We start from the raw sequence: 22104 nt of genomic DNA on the forward strand, positions 1-22104 counted from the left end.
GGGGGTTAGATAGGGTGGACAGTGAGAGCCTTCTCCCGCGGATGGAAATGGCTGGCACGAGGGGCCATAGCTTTAAACTGAGGGGTAATAGATATAGGACAGAGGTCAGAGGTACGTTCTTTACGCAAAGAGTGGTGAGGCCGTGGAATGCCCTACCTGCAACAGACGTGAACTCGCCAACATTGAGGGCATTTAAAAGTTTATTGGATAAGCATATGGATGATAATGGCATAGTGTAGGTTAGATGGCTTTTGTTTCGGTGCAACATCGTGGGCCGAAGGGCCTGTACTGCACTGTATCGTTCTATGTTCTATGTTTTAGCAGAGGACCATTCAGCCCATCGTGTCCATGACAGCTCTCTGAAAAAGCAACTCACTTAATGGGGCTGTTTAGCACAGGGCTAAATCGCTGGCTTTGAAAGCAGACCAAGGCAGGCCAGCAGCACGGTTCAATTCCCATACCAGCCTCCCCGAACAGGCGCCGGAATGTGGCGACTAGGAGTTTTTCACAGTAACTTCATTTGTGACAATAAGCGATTTTCATTTCATCTCATGCCCCTGAATATTTGATGGAAGAGGTGGCTGGAAAGGAAGGAGGTATCGAAATGACCATGGTGAGTTTCTGCTGCATACCGTGTATATTACACATGCAGTAGCCACAGTGCACCAGCAATGAAGGGGCAAATTATTGAGCCCAGAGGTTGCCTGGCTATAATACTATAAACATCTATCTTTGCAAGTGGCACCTAACACTGGTATGATTGTAAATGAAAGTAGTAACACATGAGGGAAATCTAGGCATAAATAGATGACGGAAAAACTTAACAGTTTGTTCAAATGCTTGCTGCTTTCAGCTCTGGTGAAAAGAGAGCAGGCATTCAAAATTAGTAAAATAGGGTAAAGCATTGACTGAAGTAAAAATGTCAACTCTGCTTTAGGAAATTATCGACTGGCATTTTGTTAGAATGGTGAATGAAAATATTAGAACAAAATTTTTCTGGGAAAAATATTCTCACAGACCCTCAATTATTTTGACACGATTATCAAGCTTGAACATAAGTGGCTTCTTCAAATGAACCAAGTTTTAGGCAAATGATTTTCTTTACATTTTCATAAACGTCCCCATCCCTCCTGAAGGTAAGGATGTCTGTTCCAGCAACGCAGCTCTCATATGATACCTTACTCTGGTTCTCATTTTTCCAACTGTTTTGGAGTGTCAACAACTCAGCTTTCTTTTCAACACTTTGGGGAATAGTGAGGGAAAGTGGCGGAAGGATTCCTAAGCTGAATATCAGCCCTCTGAACTGTGTTATGAACATTCCTTCTGTGGCCAATAAGTCCTGGCGTTGGGCTCTAACCCGGAGCTACTGGTTCAGCGGTAGGGTCACTACCACTGCACCACAAATCTGCTGGCAGCACAGCTAATGTGAAGAGCATCAGAATGCAATCTATCCAAATTTTCTGCAGGAGTCACCTTGACTTGCTACTTCTCCCACTATAGCCTAGATGTGATTGACCAATTCTAGTGCCCTCTTGTGACCATCTAAATCAATGCAAACAGGAATTAAACCCAACACCTTCCTGTTGTGTGTAGCTTAGTGCTACACATCGCACCAGTTACCAACTGAGGCATTGAGGAAGCTCTTTTTCCAATCAATATTCCAATAATAATGTCAGAACTCTAAACTAATTATTGATAGTATGAAAGCAAACATAAGATAAACAAAAGACAGTAAAATAAAATAGCATACATACATCTATCCTTTGAATCCTCTCGTTATGTGTTAATGTTTTATTGAATGCATAAACGTTTATCTGATATGTTGAACCACACTGAAGAAATGGGATCTAAAGTAGGAAAATAAATATGGTTTCAAGCCAGGAGTTTTAGCTACATGTACAAGAAAATGTAGATGGTTCCTGTGCATACACACCATTCTGTCTGCAGGGTAATTTTTCAGTGAGTTATATAGCTCTTCATGTGTTCTTCCTTGACCCCACAATTCAAATATTGATCTGAAAAGTAAAGCATGTTTTTTGTATCTAAATCAACTACTTTAAACATGGATGCTGTTGCCATGTTTAGCACAGGGCTAAATCGCTGGCTTTGAAAGCAGACCAACGCAGGCCAGCAGCACGGTTCGATTCCCGTACCAGCCTCCCCGAACAGGCGCCGGAATGTGGCGACTAGGGGCTTTTCACAGTAACTTCATTTGAAGCCTACTTGTGACAATAAGCGATTTTCATTTCATTTCATGTGGTGGCCAAGGTGCAACACCAGGAGAAATACTTGTACCTCAATTCTTCCATTAGTCTGACACTGGCCATCATGCTTAAACAAGTTTTTCTTTAAAGGTAAATGGGACAAATACCCTGACATTTCCATCCAGGCAACACCATGTCCCAGACGCAAAGGTTACTCAAAGGGTGTAGCATCCAACTTACCTGGATCAATCAACCTGTTGGAAACGCAAAGGAATTAGACTAGGACTGGAGCCAAAACCTCTGTAGACTGATGAGTTTACAACAGGTCAGACTGAAGAGGAGCCCGTAACTGCAGATTGCAGATACGCTCCATTCTCCATCAGAACAATAATCAATCAGGTTTATGGTTCTCCAGTGACAGTCAGAAGGACCAGGGAACACTGGAGCAGGAAACGGAAGGGTTCCAATCAGCAACTAAAAAAAGCTTGAATGATCCTTCTGCAAAACACTAGGAATTAGAATTCTCTTGGCGAATCAGTCCCTAAACATCAATCTTTCTTTATATTTTGAAGGCTGACTGAATTTCCAGCATTTTCTACTTTTTAGGATCACAAGAACAAGAGTAGACAAGTCAGCCCACCGAGCATATTCCACCATTTAGTTAGATCATTGGGGATCTGTATCTTAACTGCATTTAACTTCGGTTAAATATCCTTTATTTAAAAAAAACTAACAGTCTCAGTTTTGAAATGTTCAATTGACCTTGTCTCAAAGGCCTTTTGGGGTGAACAAAGTTCCAAACTACTTCTAATCTTTTTTATGGAGAAGTGTTTTCTGATGTCACTCCTTAGTAGGCTTATTTCAGACTTAACATTGCATCTGTACATTTAACTTCTGGTGTGGAGATTTATGTAAACTCAAACAAGCACAGATGCACAGGGATAGTTTCAACATTTATTTATGTGAATAAATGACACCCAGGGAAATAGCAGGCAATAAAATGACGGTGGCAGTGGTGGAGGTGTCTGTAACAAAGATATGGATAATCTTTTTAACACGACCTGTCCCATGACCTCTTATTGCCCCCTATTCCAACTCAGTGCTAATTCATGAACACCCCACCTATCACTGTTTGCCCTGACACCCTTCATGCAACTCACCCAGTATCCACCACGGGTAAACCTCAGGACACATGCTGAGATTAAATAAAATTTCTAAATGTCTATTACAGATTTCACTATGGGCATGAATCTCCAGCTGCGTTGGACTCTCGCTTGAGCGCAACACGGCCGGAGGATGCTGGGAGAGGCCTCCAGCGAGCCTCCCAACTGCATCCGTATCTCCTGGGATTCTCCGAAGTCCCGCAAGACTTCGGAGTCGGAACCCCACCCCAAAAGGACGGAACCGAATGATGCTCGCGGAAGTAGGTCGTAAACCTACTTACGACCTACCTGCGTGGGATCCAATGGCCTCTCGCGATTCCCCGGTGCCTCCAGCGGGGCTGCAGCCGGGCACCGATCAGTACTGGCCCATACAAATGTGGACCCGGCTGAAAGGCACCCGTGGGGATCTTCCGGACCACCGGAGACCCCGGGGTGGTCAGGATAAGTGCAGGGTGGCACCCTGGCCCTCCCCCTGGAACGCGGGCACCTGGGCACTGCTCAGCTGGCACCTTGACACTGCCACCCTGGCACTGCCTAGGTCCCCGGATGGCACCAGCCGGCAGGAGCACTGCCTGGGTGCCAGTGCAAGGGTCAGGCGGCAAGGGGGGCCATGCCCATGAAATGAGGATGGGGGAGTGCAGGACAGGTAAGTCTGGGTGGTTGGAGGGGTGATGGATGGGAGTCTCAGAAGGAAGTGGTGCTGTAAGGGGCTTGGAGGAGCCTGAGGATGGGGGACCCACAAGGATTCCATAGCGAGATGTCCTCACTTGGGGGGGTCTGGGGTAGTGTCCATGTGTGTGGGGGGTAACATAAGTGTCATTGAATAGCAGTTGGGAACTCGCCGGTAGAGCCGGCAGGAAACTCCCTGAAAAACCCATCGCAAATTAACTTCCAGATTTTGGGGGAGAATCGGGCCCCAAATAAATAACACGCCATTAATCAACGCCCATTCAATATCATTAAATCCCTTCAAGTAATTAATGTCTTAGAAAAACAAACATTTGTCTTTATAACCCTACGTCAAAGACAGCTAATGCTAAAATAACCTATTTGAGCTTTCAATCAACCTGTGAATTTACATTTAACAGAGCTTTTAACGAACTGTCTGATTGAACAGAAAAACAGAAGACAGTAAGTAGATTTTTGGAAGGGTGAAAATGTTAAAAGAATGGAAGAAATCAAGGCAAGCCAAAAAAATATTTTTCACTGTTTATTTCAGTAAAGCAAATAACTGAAGTTGTCTTTTAGGCTTCGACTTTGTAATAAATAAATAATTTCTACAAGTACATATTTTTCTTAATGCATTTCAACTGAACTAGTAAAACCAACCGCTTTTATAGTTCACAAGGAGCTCTATTGACCCTCGCTCCTTACACATGAGTATCATGTAGAGCACTACACAACCCATTTTCAACAACAATCTTACTGAATCCCAGTGATCCACATGTCAGGGGCCGGCACCATTAGCATCAGACACAGTGCAATATAAAAAAAATAAAATTATCCAACTCGTGTGCATCAATTAAAATTACATGAAGCACCTACTTTGCACACACTGTCCGCTTCATGATTCCTTTTGCTATCTCCTCAGAGGGAATGTGTAGAATCCAGAACGGGGACTGAAAATAAAAATATATTAATACATTAAATCATCAGCAATGTTGTGTTGAAGAAGTTCTTCAGAGTAGGTTTGTGAATGTGAATCAATATTTTAAAACATTGGCTTAAATGATACTTCATTTTTGGGAAATGTTCAGAGTTTGTTTAACATTGTGAGAATCTGAACCTTTATGTTCATCTCCTACAAGCATGGGCTTTGAAACTTCAAACATTTTGTAAATTACAGTTTTACACACCTACTTGGAAAAGTGAGAGAAAACTGCAACTGCATCAAGAATTAGTACTGGCAAAAAATTCTACAGCAGACAAATAGGCAGAGAAGTCTCATTAAACAAACAAACCTATGCAACATAGAGATAATCTATGACACCTCTAAAATCAAATACCATCACAAACTGCTAGTGGTTCATGAAATAAGTCCAAAACATTTATGGAAATAGTTACACAGACAGACACAACTCATCCTTTTTTGTGATATTTTCCTTTTAACAGACTTTGCACTCCCTGGAATTCTGTGAGCCAACCCTCAAATATAGGAATTGCAGATCCGTGGGGACACTTGGGACACCCAGCACTGTGCAATTCTTTTTTAAAAAATAATTTTTATTAAAGTTTTCACAAAATATCAACAACAAAATGTAAAAGGAACCCAATAGAATTAAATACAAAACAAAACAAAACAACCCAGTGGCCCCCTCCCCCTATACATAAATAATATATTAACACCCGCCGAAACACATAGCAAACATAGGAAATATATACACCCCCTCAGATCCCCCAGTATAGACAAACAAAAATAAAATAGAACCCCCCCCCCAACCCGGGTTGCTGCTGCTGCTGCTGACCATTGTCTACCGTTCTGTCAGGAAATCCAAGGACGGTTGCCACCGCCTGAAGAACCCTTGCACCGATCCCCTTATGGCAAATTTCACCCTCTCAAATTTAATGAACCCTGCCATATCGTTGATCCAGGATTCCACGCTTGGGGGCCTCGCATCCTTCCACTGAAGAAGAATCCTTCGCCGGGCTGCAAGGGACGCAAAGGCCAGAATACCGGCCTCTTTCACCTCCTGCACTCCCGGCTCCTCTGTAACCCCAAATATTGCGAGCCCCCAGCCCGGTTTGACCCTGGATCCTACCACCCTCGACACCGTCCTCGCTACGCCCTTCCAAAATTCCTCCAGCGCTGGACATGCCCAGAACATATGGGTGTGGTTTGCTGGGCTCCCTGAGCACCTAACACACCTGTCCTTACCCCAAAAAAATGGCTCATCCTTGTCCCGGTCATGTGTGCCCTGTGCAGCACCTTAAACTGCATGAGGCTGAGCCTCGCGCACGAAGAGGAAGAGTTTATCCTCCCCAGGGCATCTGCCCACATCCCCTCCTCAATCTCCTCCCCCAACTCCTCCTCCCACTTACCTTTCAGCACCTCAATCGAGGCCTCCTCCTCCTCCTGCATCACCTGGTATGTTGCCGAGATCTTCCCCTCTCCAACCCACGCCCCCGAGAGCACCCTGTCCTGTACTGTGTGTGGCGGCAGCAGCGGATTTCCACCACCTGTAGATACCTAAAGGCGTTTCCCGGGGGGAGCCCGTACTTCTCCTCCAGCTCACCCAGGCTCGCGAGCTTCCCATCCACAAACAGGTCTCCCAACCTTCTTATCCCTGCCCTGTGCCACCCCGAAAACCCTCCATCTATTCTCCCTGGGACAAACCGGTGGTTCCCCCGTATCGGGGTCAACTCCATTGCCCCAAATGTTGAGGGCAGCCGCCACCACCGGGCTCGTGGTACACCTCATTGGAGGGAGCAGCAGCGGCCTTTCGGGGCAGACCCTGTACCTGGTTCCAAGCGATTGGACTTCGTTCCAATCGCTTGATTCGATTTCTCCAATACTGGAGCGGTTCCCTGATCGATGGGCGGTCTTGAAGTGTCCCTTAACCTCTTTTGTGTTGGCTCCTACTGGCGCTGAGAAGTCTGGCTTGGCTTTGTTTATTCCAAATGTTTTGATTGTTCCCGGGGATCGTTCATTAGTATGTAGATGGCTGCTACATTATTATGCAGGTGGCTGCTTGTATCGATGCTGTCTGGGCTTTTGCAGAGTTTAATACACAGTAACTTGCACCTGCTAGTTTCTGCCTGTGTTGTCTGAATTTCCCTGCAGCCTGTGCTGTTCTCCATTTTACGTCGGGAGTTGGCCAACCCAGGTGGCTACACTCCCTCCTTGTGATCGTAACGCGAAGCGTGAAGGATCACATAACTGCGTTGTTCTTCATTCCCTGACCCGGTGAGCACTCTTCTATGGCCTCTACACAGACCACAACTATGCAAAAAAATTTTAACTGACAATTCTGAGGGGCGCTATGTCAAACAGGGACATGCATTACAAAATAAGAAAATTGGAACGTCTAACTATTCTTAATAAACTACACTCACTCAAACATTTCATCACACTCACTTCCTAAATAATACAAACAAAATCATAGCAGCATTATACACATTTTTCTGGCTTGGCAGTCAAGCTCAGGATTGTACAAGTGCTCATGAAACATTTCTTTATTCACAAAAAAAACCGCAATCGAATGCTCTTTATTATAGATCGCGGGAGTCGGGGGTCTGGTCATATCCAAAAATAGGGGATCTTATTCTATATACCAGGGTGCGAGCGCGGTAGGCTCTACTTCTCCATTTTCTCAGACGAATAATCTGCACGATGCAGCAGAGTATCACCAATACCAGTAGGGATTCTATCAAGTAGGGCAGGGAGTACCAGGTTATAAACCTGTCACACCAAGATGGTGTGGTGTCGCTTGTGACTGGGCTCTGGGTACTGTGGGGAAGTGAATCATTAACGGCTGGGGGAGTCGAGGTCAGGGTGTTCGCGTTCGCGCGCAACCAAATGTCCATTAGGGTGATGAGCCACGCGGAGGATGTCCTCATGGTTCTTCTTCTTTCACTTCGCTTCTCTTCTCTTCTCCGGTCCTGGAGCTTCAGAGGTTCTGTGGGATCAAGCATAGTGTCTGTTACTATCTTGGTTTAATATCTCGTATGATAGCCTGTCTGTCCTTTAGTGCCAATTACTCCCTTTATAATTGGTCACTATGTGTGACTCCCTCATTTTGTTTTCCAAAAACCAAATTTCAGGACACGACACACTTACAAATAATGAACCAGTGCGAGCCGTCTCGCAGGCTGTGCGATTTACCATCCAAATGTTTGAGGATGTAAATAGCAGAGGGTTGGCAACCTAAGGGTTACCTGAAAACAAAACAAAACTTTTTGAACCAATCTTGCCGAAATGAGGTGCGTATGGGCCGCGACGGGTAAAATTTGGATGGAGTCCCCGGGTAGGACGGCGACCAATGCCGTGTGTGCCCTACCCGAGCGTAGCTGACCAGAGGGGGGGTTCCCAGGCAGGGCGGGTCCCAATGCCGTTTCAAGAAATGTAGTCATCGTGGGGGTTGCCGTATTGGTTCTACCTTTGAACCAGAAGGGCAGTTACGAACGGGGCTCTGTGTTTCAGTCGACAGACGAGTTCCTCTGAACTGGCGTCTGGGACATTAAGAAGTCTCTGCGGACAAGTTCTCAGCGGTTTCGGCCCAAAAATAAGGCATGGGGCTGTGGGAAAAAAAAATTCCTGTCTAACATACAACATTTAACAGAACAAGTACAAACAACATCAAACATGCTGCAGGTTCCATCAGAAAGGACACCGTTTTCTCCCAAGCGGTTCCTTTTAAAACATCATCTGGACACCTCAGTTATCGGTTGCGAACAGGGTCGCAAAGGGGTTCTCGTTTTGGGAGTCAGACTCAACGTCGTCATCTTCTCTCGGATGCCAAACTCTCGAGTGTATCAGGGCTGATAGGGCTGCATGGTGTGATTTGGGATCGCTCTCGTCATTCCGGACGAGTCTGTAGGAATTATCTCGGTGCCAAAAGGTGGTGTCTAGTTCTGTAGGGACGGAATCGGGGTCGTCATTGTAGGTCGGTGGTGGGGTTTGTTTAGGAAACTGATCATGAAGGGATCACTCGAATCGTGGTCAGATTCGCTGGGTGTGGGTCCTGTTGCATGAGGATAATAAGGAGGCTGCTGTGACTATTGTCCGAGTCACAGTCGCTGTCGCTGCTGCTGCAGTCTGTGGGCGTTCCGGGGCAGAGTGTATATTTTGGGGGTGGAGTCGAGGTTGAGTCCGTGGCTGGGCTGGATGTGTTGGGGGATGGTAGGGTTACGTTGGCTGTGGGCGGGGCATGGTGTGCTGCGTCGAGCATGACATGGTGTGCGTGGTTCGACTGTGTTCCATATGCCTTCAGCTGGTTGATATGGAACCACGCAGTCTTTCCATTGGGGTACTTTATTTTGTAGACGGAAGGGCTTACTTTGTCCACAATGGAGTACGGACCCGAGTACTTTGGTGACAGGAATGTGCTGGGGTTGTATACGGAGAGCATGACTTGCTGTCCTACACTGAACTCAGTCGCATGCACTGTCTTATCGAAACAGGCCTTGCTCTGTTTCCTTCTTGTGCCCAATTTCACTGTGGCTGCTAGCTGAGCCGTTTTAACATTCGCCACTAATTGTTCTACTGCTTTTTCGTGTGTGAGGGCCATCACTTCGGGGCTGGTCAAATCTATTCCTAATAAAAATTCTGTGCCTTTCATGGGGCGTCCGGTCATGAGAACATGTAACGTCAGTCCGTTCCGTTCAGGTCCGTCTGGTCTGAACGGGTGCTCACACATGTAACCTGTGGAAGTTGAAACTGTATTTCGCAGAAACATCAGCGCAAAAGGGAGAACTGAATCCCAAGTGGTGTTGTTTTGCTGGACCATTTTTCTGAGGGTTGATTTTAGGGTCCGATTCATGCGCTCCACGATACCACTCGACTGGGGGTGGTATGCAATGTGGAATTTTTGGGTAATGCCAAATATCGTGAGGACGTTCTTCATGACACGTCCCGTAAAATGGGAACCTTGGTCGCATTCAATGCTGCGGGGGAGTCCACATCTCGTAAAGAGGTGGTGGGTTAGGATCTTGGCTGTGGTCTTTGCCGTGTTTGTTCTGGATGGGATGGCTTCCACCCATTTTGTAAACGTATCTATCACCACGAGTACATATTTATAACCATTCCTGCAAGGGGGCAATGGTCCAATATAATCAATCTGGAGGTTAGTCCAGGGGCTATTAACGGGTCGGGTGTGACTGAGCTGAGCCTATTTGGCGTATCTGTCCGGGTTGTTCTGGGTACAGATAAGGCAATTCTCAATGTAGTGATTTACATCGTCTTTTAAACTCAGCCACCAACAGAGCTGCCTGAGGTGGGCTGTAGTGGGATCGATTCCCTGATGTCCATGACCGTCATGGAACAAACAAATGAGCTGATTCCTGTCCTGTTCAGGAACCACATAAAGGGTGCCTTTTAACACCACACCGTCATGTGTGGTCAGAGCATTTTTAAACCTCTCGTAGGGTGCTGGATAGTTTCCTTTTAAAATCTCCCTGAGATTGCTGTCCTGCTTCTGGGCCTGCACTAAATCCTCGATATTAGTCTGCGAGACCTGAACTGCATTCACTGGTGCACTTTCGGGGGGGGATGTCCAAAAATATCCGTGCCTGGAACCTGCTTTAGCCAGTGCGTCGGCTTTTACATATCCAGGAGGGGAGGAACGATGGTGACTACGAACTTTAACTATTCCAAAAGTCCTGTTCTGTGCTCGCTCTAAAATGTGATGGAGCAATGGGGCTTAGGGGAGAGGTTTTCCGTCTGCGGAAACAAATCCTCTTGCTTTCCACAGGGGCAGGAATTCCGTGAGGCTGTTGCAGACATAGAGGCTGTCCGAGTATATGTCTGCTGGGCTGGGGAAGGAATCTGGGTGTTCCACTATGTATGCGATGGCCACAAGTTCTGCCGCCTGCACGCCTAAGTGTCCTGGAGGTTTTATTGCTATTTCTTCTAGGGCGCATCCCTGCGCGTCCTCGACGTAAATGCCGCATCCTGTTATGCGCCACCCTTTTAATATTGTGGAAGATCCATCCACATATATCCTTATAGGTTCGCACGTGTCTGTGTGCTTGGGGCTCTGGGTTGAACTACCTATCATTCTGGGGGGGGTTTTAGCAATAAAGGGGCCTGTGTTGTGGTGTGGAGAGATAATTTCACATTCATGGGGGGTTCCGGGGTACTGTAGGTTATCGGCTAAAGAAGTGTGGGTCTTTGTCCTTTTAACAGTGATGTCCCGTCCCTGCAAAAGAAGGGTCCATCTAGCTGCTCTTATCTGACTAACTGTACCGTCCTTAAGTCGTCCGTCCAGTAAAAGTTGGGTGGGTGTGTGTTCCGTGAGGATTGTGATGGGGTTTAGTCCGGTAATGTACGAAAAATACTGTACGGCCCAAAAAACTGCGAGCAGATGCCTTTCACAGGCTGAAAATCCCTGCTCTACAGCATCTAAAACTCTGGAGGCGTAAGCCACGGGCCTTAACTGTTCATGCCATTCCTGGAGGAGCACGGCTGAAAGGGTGCGGTCTGTGCTTGCTACCTCTATCGCATAGGGGGAAAGTGGGTCTGGAACTTGTAGTGCGGGGGCTGCAATGAGGGCTCTTTTCAACAAGTCCACAGCATCCATATGCTGCGGAAGCCATTCCCATGGAGCTCCTTTCTTTAGGAGGTCTGAGAGGATATGCTGCCTTGCTGGCAAAACCGTCAATGTGGTTTCGGCAGTAGCCAACCAGTCCTAAAACCAACCGGAGGGCTGAAACGTTCTGGGGAAGGGGCAATTTAGCAATCAAGTCAATCCTTTTATGCTCGATCTCGCGTTTACATTGCGTGATAATTGTGCCCAAATATATCACTTTGTGTTCCAAAATCTGGGCCTTTTTGCGGTTAACTTTACATCCAATTGCTTGTAGGAGTTCCAGGAGTTCGGACAGAAGCTCGATGTGCTCTTCCTTGGTGTCTGTCTGCAGCAGTAGGTCGTCTACGTACTGGACCAGACATTCGGGGCGAGAAAATTTGGCTAAACCATTTGCCAGCTGTCGGTGGAAAATGGAGGGGGAGTTGTGGAATCCTTGTAGAAGGCATGTCCACGTGTACTGTTGATTTTTAAAGGTGAAGGCAAATTTGTACTGGCACGCCTTTGCCAATGGAATGGACCAGAATCCATTACTGACATCCCAAACCGTAAAGAATCGGGAATTGAGTCCCTGCTTGAGCATGGTCTCGGGACTTGTTGCGACCGTGGGGGTTGCTGCGGGGGTGACTTTGTTGAGTTCCCGGTAATCAATGGCCAGTCGCCATGATCCATCGGGCTTTATCACTGGCCAAATCGGGGCATTATTAGTGGAGGCTACTGATCTAAGTACACCCTGCTCTAATAAGCTGTCGATTACTTTTGAGATTTCTCCCTCTGCCTCTTGGGGAAATCCATATTGCTTTTGGGGCCTAGGGTCAGGTCCTGTGATTTGTACTGAACCAGCCATCCGGCCACAGTCGTGTTTGTGGGTCGCAAATGCTGTCCTGATCTTTTGTAAAACTGCCCTAACCTGCTTGTCCGTGCTAATTGTAGTCGGGTTAAGCCAAAATTCGCCTACTGCGCTAATTTTGTTGGTGTTTTCACCTATGGGGAGCGTTGCGGGGGCTCTTGCAGATTTTGCCATTTTCCAGACACATTGGTTGACTGGATCAAAGGACAGGTTGTGGGAATTCATAAAGTCTATGGCCAAAATGTGTTCTGCTGTGTGGGGTAGATCGACTAAAACTATAGGGTGCTTGGTAGTGATGTTGCCGATTTGAATGGGTACAGGGGCTATGATGTGTCCCTGCTGTGAGTGGCCTGTAAAGCCGCTGAGGGTGATAGTGGCTGTAGTGGGCCACGTGTCCTTTTGAAACATGGTGGAGGAATTTATTGCGGTGCGGGACCCTCCTGTGTCTCAGAGAAACTCGATGGGCTGTCCCCGTATCTTTGCTGCAACTACCGGTCGTCCGGACCTGTCCCAAAGGGTGCCGCAGACCCAACTGGGGGAGCCCGAACACGTCAGTCCGTTCCGTTCAGGTCCGTCTGGTCTGAACGGGTGCTCACACTATAGAACATAGAACTTAGAAAATACAGCACAGAACAGGCCCTTCGGCCCACGATGTTGTGCCGAACCTTTGTCCTAGATTAATCATAGATTATCATTGAAGTTACAGTGCTGTATGGGCTCTGTCTTATTCTTACTTAGAGTGCCCGTCTGCTGGGCTCTCTGTGGCTTTCGTGGGGCATTGCATTCTCTTGCAAAGTGTCCCAACTGTCCACAGTTGTAACACTACTGTGACTTTTGTGGGGGGCTGTTCTTGCTTTCATTTACCCATGTGGGGTTCTGGTGTGCCTTCCCTGCTTGTATGTCTGCTTCTGCCTGATTTTCTTCGGGATTTTTAACAGTGGGTTTGTTTTGTACAGATTGCTCCCAGGCGTGGGACAATCTTTTTACGACCCATTTCTCATTATGAGCCTCCTCTCAGGGATCATAATTCGCACAAGCTTTTTGTCCTGTTTCTGTGGCATGGGAGATAAGGGTGCGGGTCCATTTGGCCATGTTGTCTGGGGACAAATGGGCGCGGTCTAAGTCTCCAAAAACTGCTGCAAAATGGATCCACAGGCGTCCAGCAAACGCTGTGGGGTGCTCGGTTTTCTTTTGCCTGCACTTATTGAGGCCATCTACAGGGTCACCCCAGTTATACCCGATCGCGTCTAGGACCGCGATATGCATTTCTGCAAGGGTGCCTCCTCCTACATTCTGTGGGTCGGGAAGGGCTGCTACGACCGAAGGGTCTAAACTCAAAATTGTGAGCTTCACGTGCTCACGCTCGTCCAGGCCGTACATGGTCGCCTGCTGCTTTACTCTGGCAAAGTGGTGGGGGTCTGAGGTGGGGAGGAACGGTGTGATTTTCTCGCACACGTCCCGTAATTGGGTCACTGTTAAGGGGGTGGTGTACAGAAATTTTGTGTCGTCCGATGTGGCTGTGCGGTGGGTGGTGACTGGGTTCATTGGAGCCTGAACTATCTGCTCGGTGGGGGGTTGGGCGTTTTTCTCTTTTGGGGCTTTCCCTGCGCACACGTTCCCTGAACATATCTCTGCGCTGTCTCGTTTAACTCTTCCCAATCAGGGCCGTCTTCCTCATCTAACTATGCTCCCAAGGTTTCCTGGAATCCTTTTTGAACTGAAAGCAGAGATTGCAGTTCTGCAATCTGCTTCCGGCACTTTGCTTGGTCTAGTGAGCTTTGTCTTTGCTCCGTGGTGGCAGCATGGAGTTCTCTTAACGCTGCCTTCAGGTCACTACTCGGTTTCCTCTCGTACCAGGACTGCACGTTGCGTGTCCTGATAGGCCTTTTCGTACTGGGACTGGAAGCTGCTTAAGTGCGCCAGACAAGACTGGTGTGCCCACTTGGCATCATCCACCTCTCCGTCTTTTGCTGCCAACTTCATCCTTAACTCTACATTCTCTCTCTCTACCTCACTGGCATCGACCTTGCTCATTCGATGTATGCCTTCTATCTCTTTCCGGAGCGTCCTAACAACCTCCTCTGTGCCTCGCAATTGTGCCAAGCAGGACACGATTGCCATCGGCTTGCGAGCTTTTCCTAAGCTCTTCTTGTGAATCTCGCTCAGGTTCTCCCACCAAGTATGTGCTATACTCCCGGGACCTGTTTCCTCATTGTTACAGAATTCGCTCCAAAGGGGCCATCCTTTCCCTTTGAGGTACTTCCTGATTTCTTCTTCCCATACGGGACATTGTCCTACTCTGCTGCTGCTGGTCGCTGCGACCACAAATTCTTCTGGGTTCATGAGGCGTTGCATTGCCTGCATTGCCATCTTTCCTCTCTGAATGCTTTCTTAAAATTTGGAACAAGGGGTATTAAGGCGGTGCTGTAATTACGGGTACGGCTTTCGCTATTTTCCGGAATACAAACTCCCGACAGTTTTGTCGCAACAAAAAATCTATCAGCTTTACCTTATAGCCCTGTTAGTTACGCAGGCATTAACACACTTCCGAATTATGAGGATTGATCAGAACTGCTTGAACACTTGCGGTTTTCTGTTCTGAATTGGATCTCTAATTCAAATCTTTGGGTTCTCCTGGAGTGGTGAAGCCACTTCTAGATCGGGTCCCGTCAGGATGTCGCCAGCAATATGTTGCTAACTTTTGGTTGGTTCAATTGGCTCTGTTTTATAACCTTTGCTCTCGAGTCGCCAGGTATCTTTATGATACCGCCACGAGGTTCAAGTTCAAGTAATGATCAATAACTCAATACACCAATTAGTAAGATTCAAATCAAAGCACATTTATTATACACAGTAATCACTACTCGTGCATAAATTCTACTTCTAAGCTACTTCTACAACTAACAGGCCTATACTTAGCTTCGGACTGGCCCACCAGGTCAGGGGAACAAATGACTTTTCGTTCGGGTTCTGAATCTGCGGGATTCGAAGTTGGTACGGACTGGTAGCTAGGAGCGCCCATCTCGTAGCGAGCGTTGACTTAAGACTTACTGGATCTTGGCGGCAGCTGAACCGGTCACTGTCAAGGGTTGGTTTGCGTTGCTAAGTGACCTGGTCAAGAAGAACGATTCGAACTTGGGGGCTTAACTTTATAGTCCCCAGGGGCTTCCCGCCTTTCGGGACGGACCCTGTACCTGGTTCCAAGTGATTGGACTTCGTTCCAATCGCTTGGTTCAATTTCTCCAATACTGGAGCGGTTCCCTGATCAATGGGCGGTCTTGAGGTGTCCGTTAACCTCTTTTGTGTTGGCTCCTGATGGCGCCGAGGAGTCTGGCGTGGCTTTGTTTATCCCAAATGTTTTGATTGTTCCTGGGGATCGCTCATTAGTATGTAGATGGATGCTACATTATTATGCAGATGGCTGCTTGTATCGATGCTGTCTGGGCTTTTGCAGAGTTTAATACACAGTAACTTGCACCTGCTAGTTTCTGCCTGTGTTGGCTGAATTTCCCTGCAGCCTTTGCTGTTCTCCATTTTACGTCGGGTGTTGGCCAACCCAGGTGGCTACAAAGTCTATGCAAGGCCCCCCAGCTCTTGGCCACCTGGACCCCCAAATACCTGAAGCTCCTCTCTGCCCTTTTTAGTGGGAGCTCGCCAGTCCCCCTCTCCTGGTCCCCTGGGTGAACCATAAACAACTCGCTCTTCCCCATGTTGAGCTTGTACCCTGAGAAATCCCCGAACTCCCGGAGGATCTTCATTACCTCCGGCATTCCCCCCACCGGGTCTGCCACATATAGCAGCAAAACGTCCGCATAGAGCGACACCCTATGCTCCTCCCACCCCGCACCAGCCGCCTCCAGTTAGACTCCCTCAGTGCCATAGCCAGGGGTTCAATCACCAGCGCGAAGAGCAGGGGAGACAAGGGACACCCCTGCCTCGTCCCTCGATGCAACCGAAAGTACTCAGACCTCCTCTTGTTCGTGGCCACACTCGCCATCGGGACCTCGTACAACAGCCTAACCCACCTGACGAACCCCTCCCCAAACCCGAACCTCTTCAGCACTTCCCACAAGTACCCCCACTCTACCCTATCGAAGGCCTTCTCAGCGTCCATCGCCGCCATTACCTTCGCCTCCCCCTCCCTCGCCGGCATCATAATAACGTTCAGGAGCCTCCGCACATTCGCGTTCCACTGCCTCCCCTTCACAAACCCCGTCTGGTCTTCGTGGATGCCCTGCGGCACACAATCCTCAATTCTCGTGGCTAAGACCTTCGCCAGCACCTTGGCATCTACATTTAACAATGAAATCGGTCCGTAAGACCCACACTGCAGGGGATCCTTGTCCCGCTTCAGGATCAAGGAGATCAGTGCCCGGGACATCGTCGGGGGCAAGGCCCCCCCTCCCTTGCCCCATTGAAGGTCCTAACCAGCAACAGGCCCAACATATGTTTTGTAAAATTCAACCGGGAAACAGTCCGGCCCCAGTACCTTCCCCGCCTGCATGCTCCCTATCCCTTTGGCCAGCTCCTCCAACCCAATCGGGGCCCCTAATCCCGCCACCAGCCCCTCCTCCACCTTCGGGAACTTCAGTTGGTCCAGAAAGCTGCCCAACCCTCCCTACTCCAGTGGGGGCTCGGACCGATACAGTTCCTCATAAAAGTCCATGAAGACCCCATTGATGCCAATCCCACTCCGCACCACACTCCCCCCCCCACACTAACCTTAATTCCCCCAATCTCCCTAGCTGCATCCCACTTCCGAAGCTGATGCGCCAGTATCCGACTTGCCTTTTCCCCAGATTCATAAATCGCCCCCTGGGCCTTTCTCCACTGCACCTCCGCCTTCCTGGTGGTCAACAGGTCGAATTCGGCCTGGAGGCTACGCCTCTCCCTCAACAGTCTCTCCTCCGGCACCTCCGCATACCTCCTGTCTACCCTCACCATCTCCCCCACCAGCCTCTCCCTCTGCTCTCTCCTCTCCTTGTGGGCCCTAATGGAGATCAGCTCTCCCCTAACCACCGCCTTCAGCGCCTCCCAGACCATCCCCACTCGGACCTCCCCGTTACAGTTGGCCTCCAGGTATCTCTCTATGCTTCTTCGGACCCGCTCGCTCACCTCCTCATCCGCCAACAGCCCCACCTCCAAGCGCCACAACGGGCGCTGGCCCCTCTCCTCCCCAGCTCTAAGTCTACCCAATGCGGGGCGTGATCCAAAATGGTATCGCCGAGTACTCGGTATCCTCTACTTTTGCAATCAGCGCCCTGCTCATAACAAAAAAGTCCATCCGGGAATAAGCCTTATGAACGTGCGAGAAGAATGAAAATTCCCTCGCCCCCGGTCTTGCAAATCTCCAAGGGTCCACCCCTCCCATCTGGTCCATAAACCCCCTCAGCACTTTAGCCGCCACCGGCCTCCTACCCGTCCTAGACCTGGAGCGATCCAGCGCCGGATCCAACACCGTGTTAAAGTCTCCCCCCATTATCAGGCCCCCCACTTCCAAGTCCGGGATCCGACCCAACATGCGCCGCATAAAACCCGCATCGTCCCAGTTCGGGGCGTACACATTGACCAGCAGCACCCTTTCCCCTTGCAGCTTACAACTTACCATTACATACCTGCCGCCATTGTCTGTCACAATGCTCGATGCCTCGAACGACACCCTCTTTCCCACCAAGATCGCCACCCCACGATGTCTGGCATCCAGCCCCGAATGAAACACCTGGCCTAACCACCCCTTCCTCAATCTTACCTTGTCTGCCACCTTCAGGTGTGTCTCCTGGAGCATGACCTCATCCGCCTTCAGCCCCTTCAGGTGTACGAAGGCCCTGGCCCGCTTAACCAGCCCGTTCAGCCCCCTTACATTCCAGGTGATCAGCCGGATCAGGGGGCTACCCGTCCCCCTCCCCCGCCGACTAGCCATAACCCCTCCTCGGCCAGCCACGCGCCTGCACCCCACGCCCGGCCCTTTCCCCACGGCGGCAGACCCCCATCCCAACACCCTCTACTCGTCCAGCTCCCCCTTGACCATACCAGCAGTAACCCGGTTCCCCCCCACCCCCCAGCTAGGACCCCTCCTAGCTGCATTGCTCCCCCCATTGCACTCCCGCAAGTCAGCTGACTCCTGCTGACCCCGGCCGCTCCCGCCTCTCCTTCGACTCTTCCCATTGTGGGACTTCCCCTCCCCCTCCATTACCCACCAGCAGGCTCTCCGCCTCCCCCTTCCATCCCAAGCACGGGGAAAAAAAATGTGATTCCCCGCCCTGGCCCCGCCCCCTCCTGCGCGGGAAAAAGCCTGCGCTTTCCACCTGCCTGGCCCCGCCTCCTCTGTCGCAGCTCCTTTTACAGGCCCAGTCCCCTCACCCCCGACCCGGGCCTCCCCCTCCCCCGCGGGGTCCCATCCCCCCCTACCCGCCCCCATCCCCCCCCCTACCGGCCATCCACCCCTACTCCGTTTACTTGCCCCCCTCCAAGAGCCCACCCGACAGACCCAACCAAAACAGTGCCCAACCCACCCTAACCACCCACACCGAACCAAAACTGAACAAGAACAAAGAACCCCCCCTCAAAATGTAACACAACAACAGCAATCCCCGACCATCCCCACGTCCGACCCCGCATCCCAACCCTCAGTTTGTGTCCAGCTTCTCGGCCTGAACAAAGGCCCACGCCTCTTCCGGGAACTCAAAATAATGGTGCTGGTCCTTATAGGTGACCCACAGACGCGCCGGCTGCAGCATGCCAAACTTCACCCCCTTCCTGTGCAGCACCGCCTTCGCCCGGTTGTACCCGGCCCTCTTCTTCGCCACCTCCGCGCTCCAGTCCTGATATACTCGAACCTCCGCGTTCTCCCACCTGCTACTCCTCTCCTTCTTGGCCCACCTGAGTGCGCACTCCCGATCAGCGAACCGATGAAACCGTACCAACACCGCCCGTGGCAGCTCGTTAGCCTTGGGCCTCCTCGCCAGCACTCTATGGTCCCCTTCCAGCTCCAGGGGCCCCTGGACGGACCCCACTCCCATCAGCGAATTTAACATGGTGACCACATAGGCCCCCATGTCCGACCCCTCCAGCCCCTCCGGGAGGCCCAGGATCCGCAGATCCTTCCGCCTCGACCGATTCTCCATCTCCTCGAACCGTTCCTGCCATTTCTTGTGGAGCGCCTCATGCGCCTCCACCTTTACCACTAGGCCCAAGGTCTCATCCTCGTTGTCGGAGATCTTTTGTCGGACCTCGCGGATCGGCACCACCTGGGCCGTCTGGGTCTCCAGCAGCTTATCAATAGAAGCCTTCATCAGCTCCAGCAGGTCCGCTTTGAGCTCCCTGAAGCAGTGCTGGATAACCTCCTGCTGCTCCTGCGCCCACTGCAACACTGTGCATTTCTAAATGCACTTGACTAAGCTGGCAAAGATTTGTGATCTCAATATATTTTCCACTTTGGTCCTTTGTGGCATAGAATTTGATACCAGGGATATTTGAGCCCCTGTAAACACAACAACATTATTTTATGTGAAAGTTGCTATATGAATAATGTCCCAAGGAGTCTCACAGAGGGATACGGATAAAATAGACATTGAGGTGCAGGAGATAATGAATCAATATTTCTCCACATTAAACACCACTTAAATAAGGAGTTCAATCTCCACAATGAAGGCCATAAGATTTCAAATTCCTCAATAGATGTTGCCTAGCCTTTTGCCATTTTCTGCTTTTATCTCAAATTTTGAACATCTACAGTAGTTTTCCTGCTGGCTTAAATTCAATTTCTCAGTATATACAGGTATATACCTGGGCGGGATCATGATTTTTGCATAATGGTAGAGGGGGTGAAAAGTGACCTGGGTGAACAGGACAAAGACCACAGGGATAGAAGATTAAGGCTGGCAACTTAAGACTAGAATACAGAGTTTAGAACAAGATGTTCTGATTGTGGAAAATGGTGGTCATTACCAACCATTAGAAATTACTCACACCTCCTCCTATGAAAAGACTTTAACACTCTTTTCTAAATATAAATTTACAGATACTTGCACAGCCAACCATCACAAACATACATAACTCATAAACAGAAAATCCCACAAGTCAATCTACATACTACTGAAAACCACAACATAGCACGGAGAGAATCAGGATGTAATATAACTTTAGATTAAACATAGTAAGTAAAATCGCCATAGTCCCAGATGACCATAGGCTGCTTTCCCCTTTGACAGAAACAGCTGACTGGTGGTGATTATTTAACCTGAGGATCACCACCAAGGCGCAAGGTTGTGATGGCGGGGCCTTCATGAGTAACCTCAGGAATTGGACCCGCAGTGCTGGCCTTGCTCTGCATCACAAACCAGCTGTCCAGTCAACTGAAAGATTAAACATAACAATTATGGGCGGCACGGTGGCACAGTGGTTAGCACTGCTGTCTCACAGCACTGAGGACCCGGGTTCGATCCCGACCCCAGATCACTGTTCGTGTGGAGTTTTCACATTCTCCGTGTTTGTGTGGGTCTCACCCCCACAACCCAAGGATGTGCAGGGTAGGTGGATTGGCCACGCTAAATTGCCCCTTAATTGGAAAAAAAATAATTGGATAATCTAAATTCAAAAAAAATAAGCCTAACAATTATGACAAATGCATTATTCTGCAGATGTAGCATTGTGTGATTATATTAGTATTTGATGGTACAAACTGAGGTTGTACTGTACCGTACCTTTTCATCAAAGTTTTCTTCACATCTTAGCTGTCCACCACAAAGAGAATGCAGGGATTTAAGCTCCTGTAATAACAAAACAAATTTGGTTGGCATGGCAGACACATAATTCTGGAAAGCAGCGGAATCAAAAACCCTTTTGAAACAAGGCGCATTCAGTTAACAAGCCCTTCCTTGATCACACCACTGAACTTTCTGATTTGGGCTACAATCTTCTATCTTTTGTTTGGGGCATTTTAGGTGTGCTGAATAATAGCAACACAACGGTACTAAGCAATAAAAAGAGATTAAATAAGATTTCTAAAATTCTTCATACTCATGATGAGTCTTGAGAATTACTCTGGGCAAGGAAGAGTAGTCTAATGAATTAGGACCCAGTAGTCAGGTGGCATTAAAATGAGTTACTTCATATTTTTACATCAATAGCTTTGAATCACAGAGGGTACTACAATGATGTTGTGTCAAGTTTAAAAGGATCACTAAATAGCGTGCAGGTTGAATAGCTGGCTGGATACTTCACCAGTGCTGCCCTTCACTTTGAGAATTAACTGTTTACTTTCACTGGACTAGAATGCATCACGAGCAAGATGAAATTCACTTTGCACCACCAGGATAAATCACCTGCCAGATAATGTGCACACACACTGGGTGGGATTCTCCATTTCAGAGGCTAAGTGCTGACGTTGGGACAGAATCAGTGGACTTTTACGACAGAAAGGTTGGCGCTGATCCCGGAGTAATCCAGCCCGTTAATGGGCTAGCACCAATGCCACATGGAACACGAGCGATTCGAACGAAAAATGGTGTCAATTCGCTGGGGCCAGGATTGGCACTCAAAAGGCTGACAAGCTGCAGCCGCATATTAACACTCCACTCCCCCACACACTCATTCCAGCCAACAAGGTGGCACTGATTGCGCTGGAGCACGCCCATCCCGTTGAT

The 22104-nt window shown here is 48.9% G+C and overlaps 1 protein-coding gene across 1 annotated transcript in view; it reads right to left on the reverse strand.

The window, feature by feature from the left end:
- Positions 1-22104, reverse strand: part of trmt11 (tRNA methyltransferase 11 homolog) — a 156901-nt gene that overhangs the window by 129947 nt on the left and 4850 nt on the right. Inside the window, exons 2-5 of the mRNA XM_072499249.1 lie at positions 21163-21228; positions 4913-4986; positions 1934-2015; positions 1755-1847 (exon numbers count right to left, since the gene is read on the reverse strand). Of these exons, the coding sequence (XP_072355350.1) occupies positions 1755-1847; positions 1934-2015; positions 4913-4986; positions 21163-21228 (315 nt within the window). The remainder of the gene's footprint in view (positions 1-1754; positions 1848-1933; positions 2016-4912; positions 4987-21162; positions 21229-22104) is intronic.

This window comes from Scyliorhinus torazame, chromosome 4 (genome assembly GCF_047496885.1).
Source record: "Scyliorhinus torazame isolate Kashiwa2021f chromosome 4, sScyTor2.1, whole genome shotgun sequence".
NCBI classification, from domain to species: domain Eukaryota; kingdom Metazoa; phylum Chordata; class Chondrichthyes; order Carcharhiniformes; family Scyliorhinidae; genus Scyliorhinus; species Scyliorhinus torazame.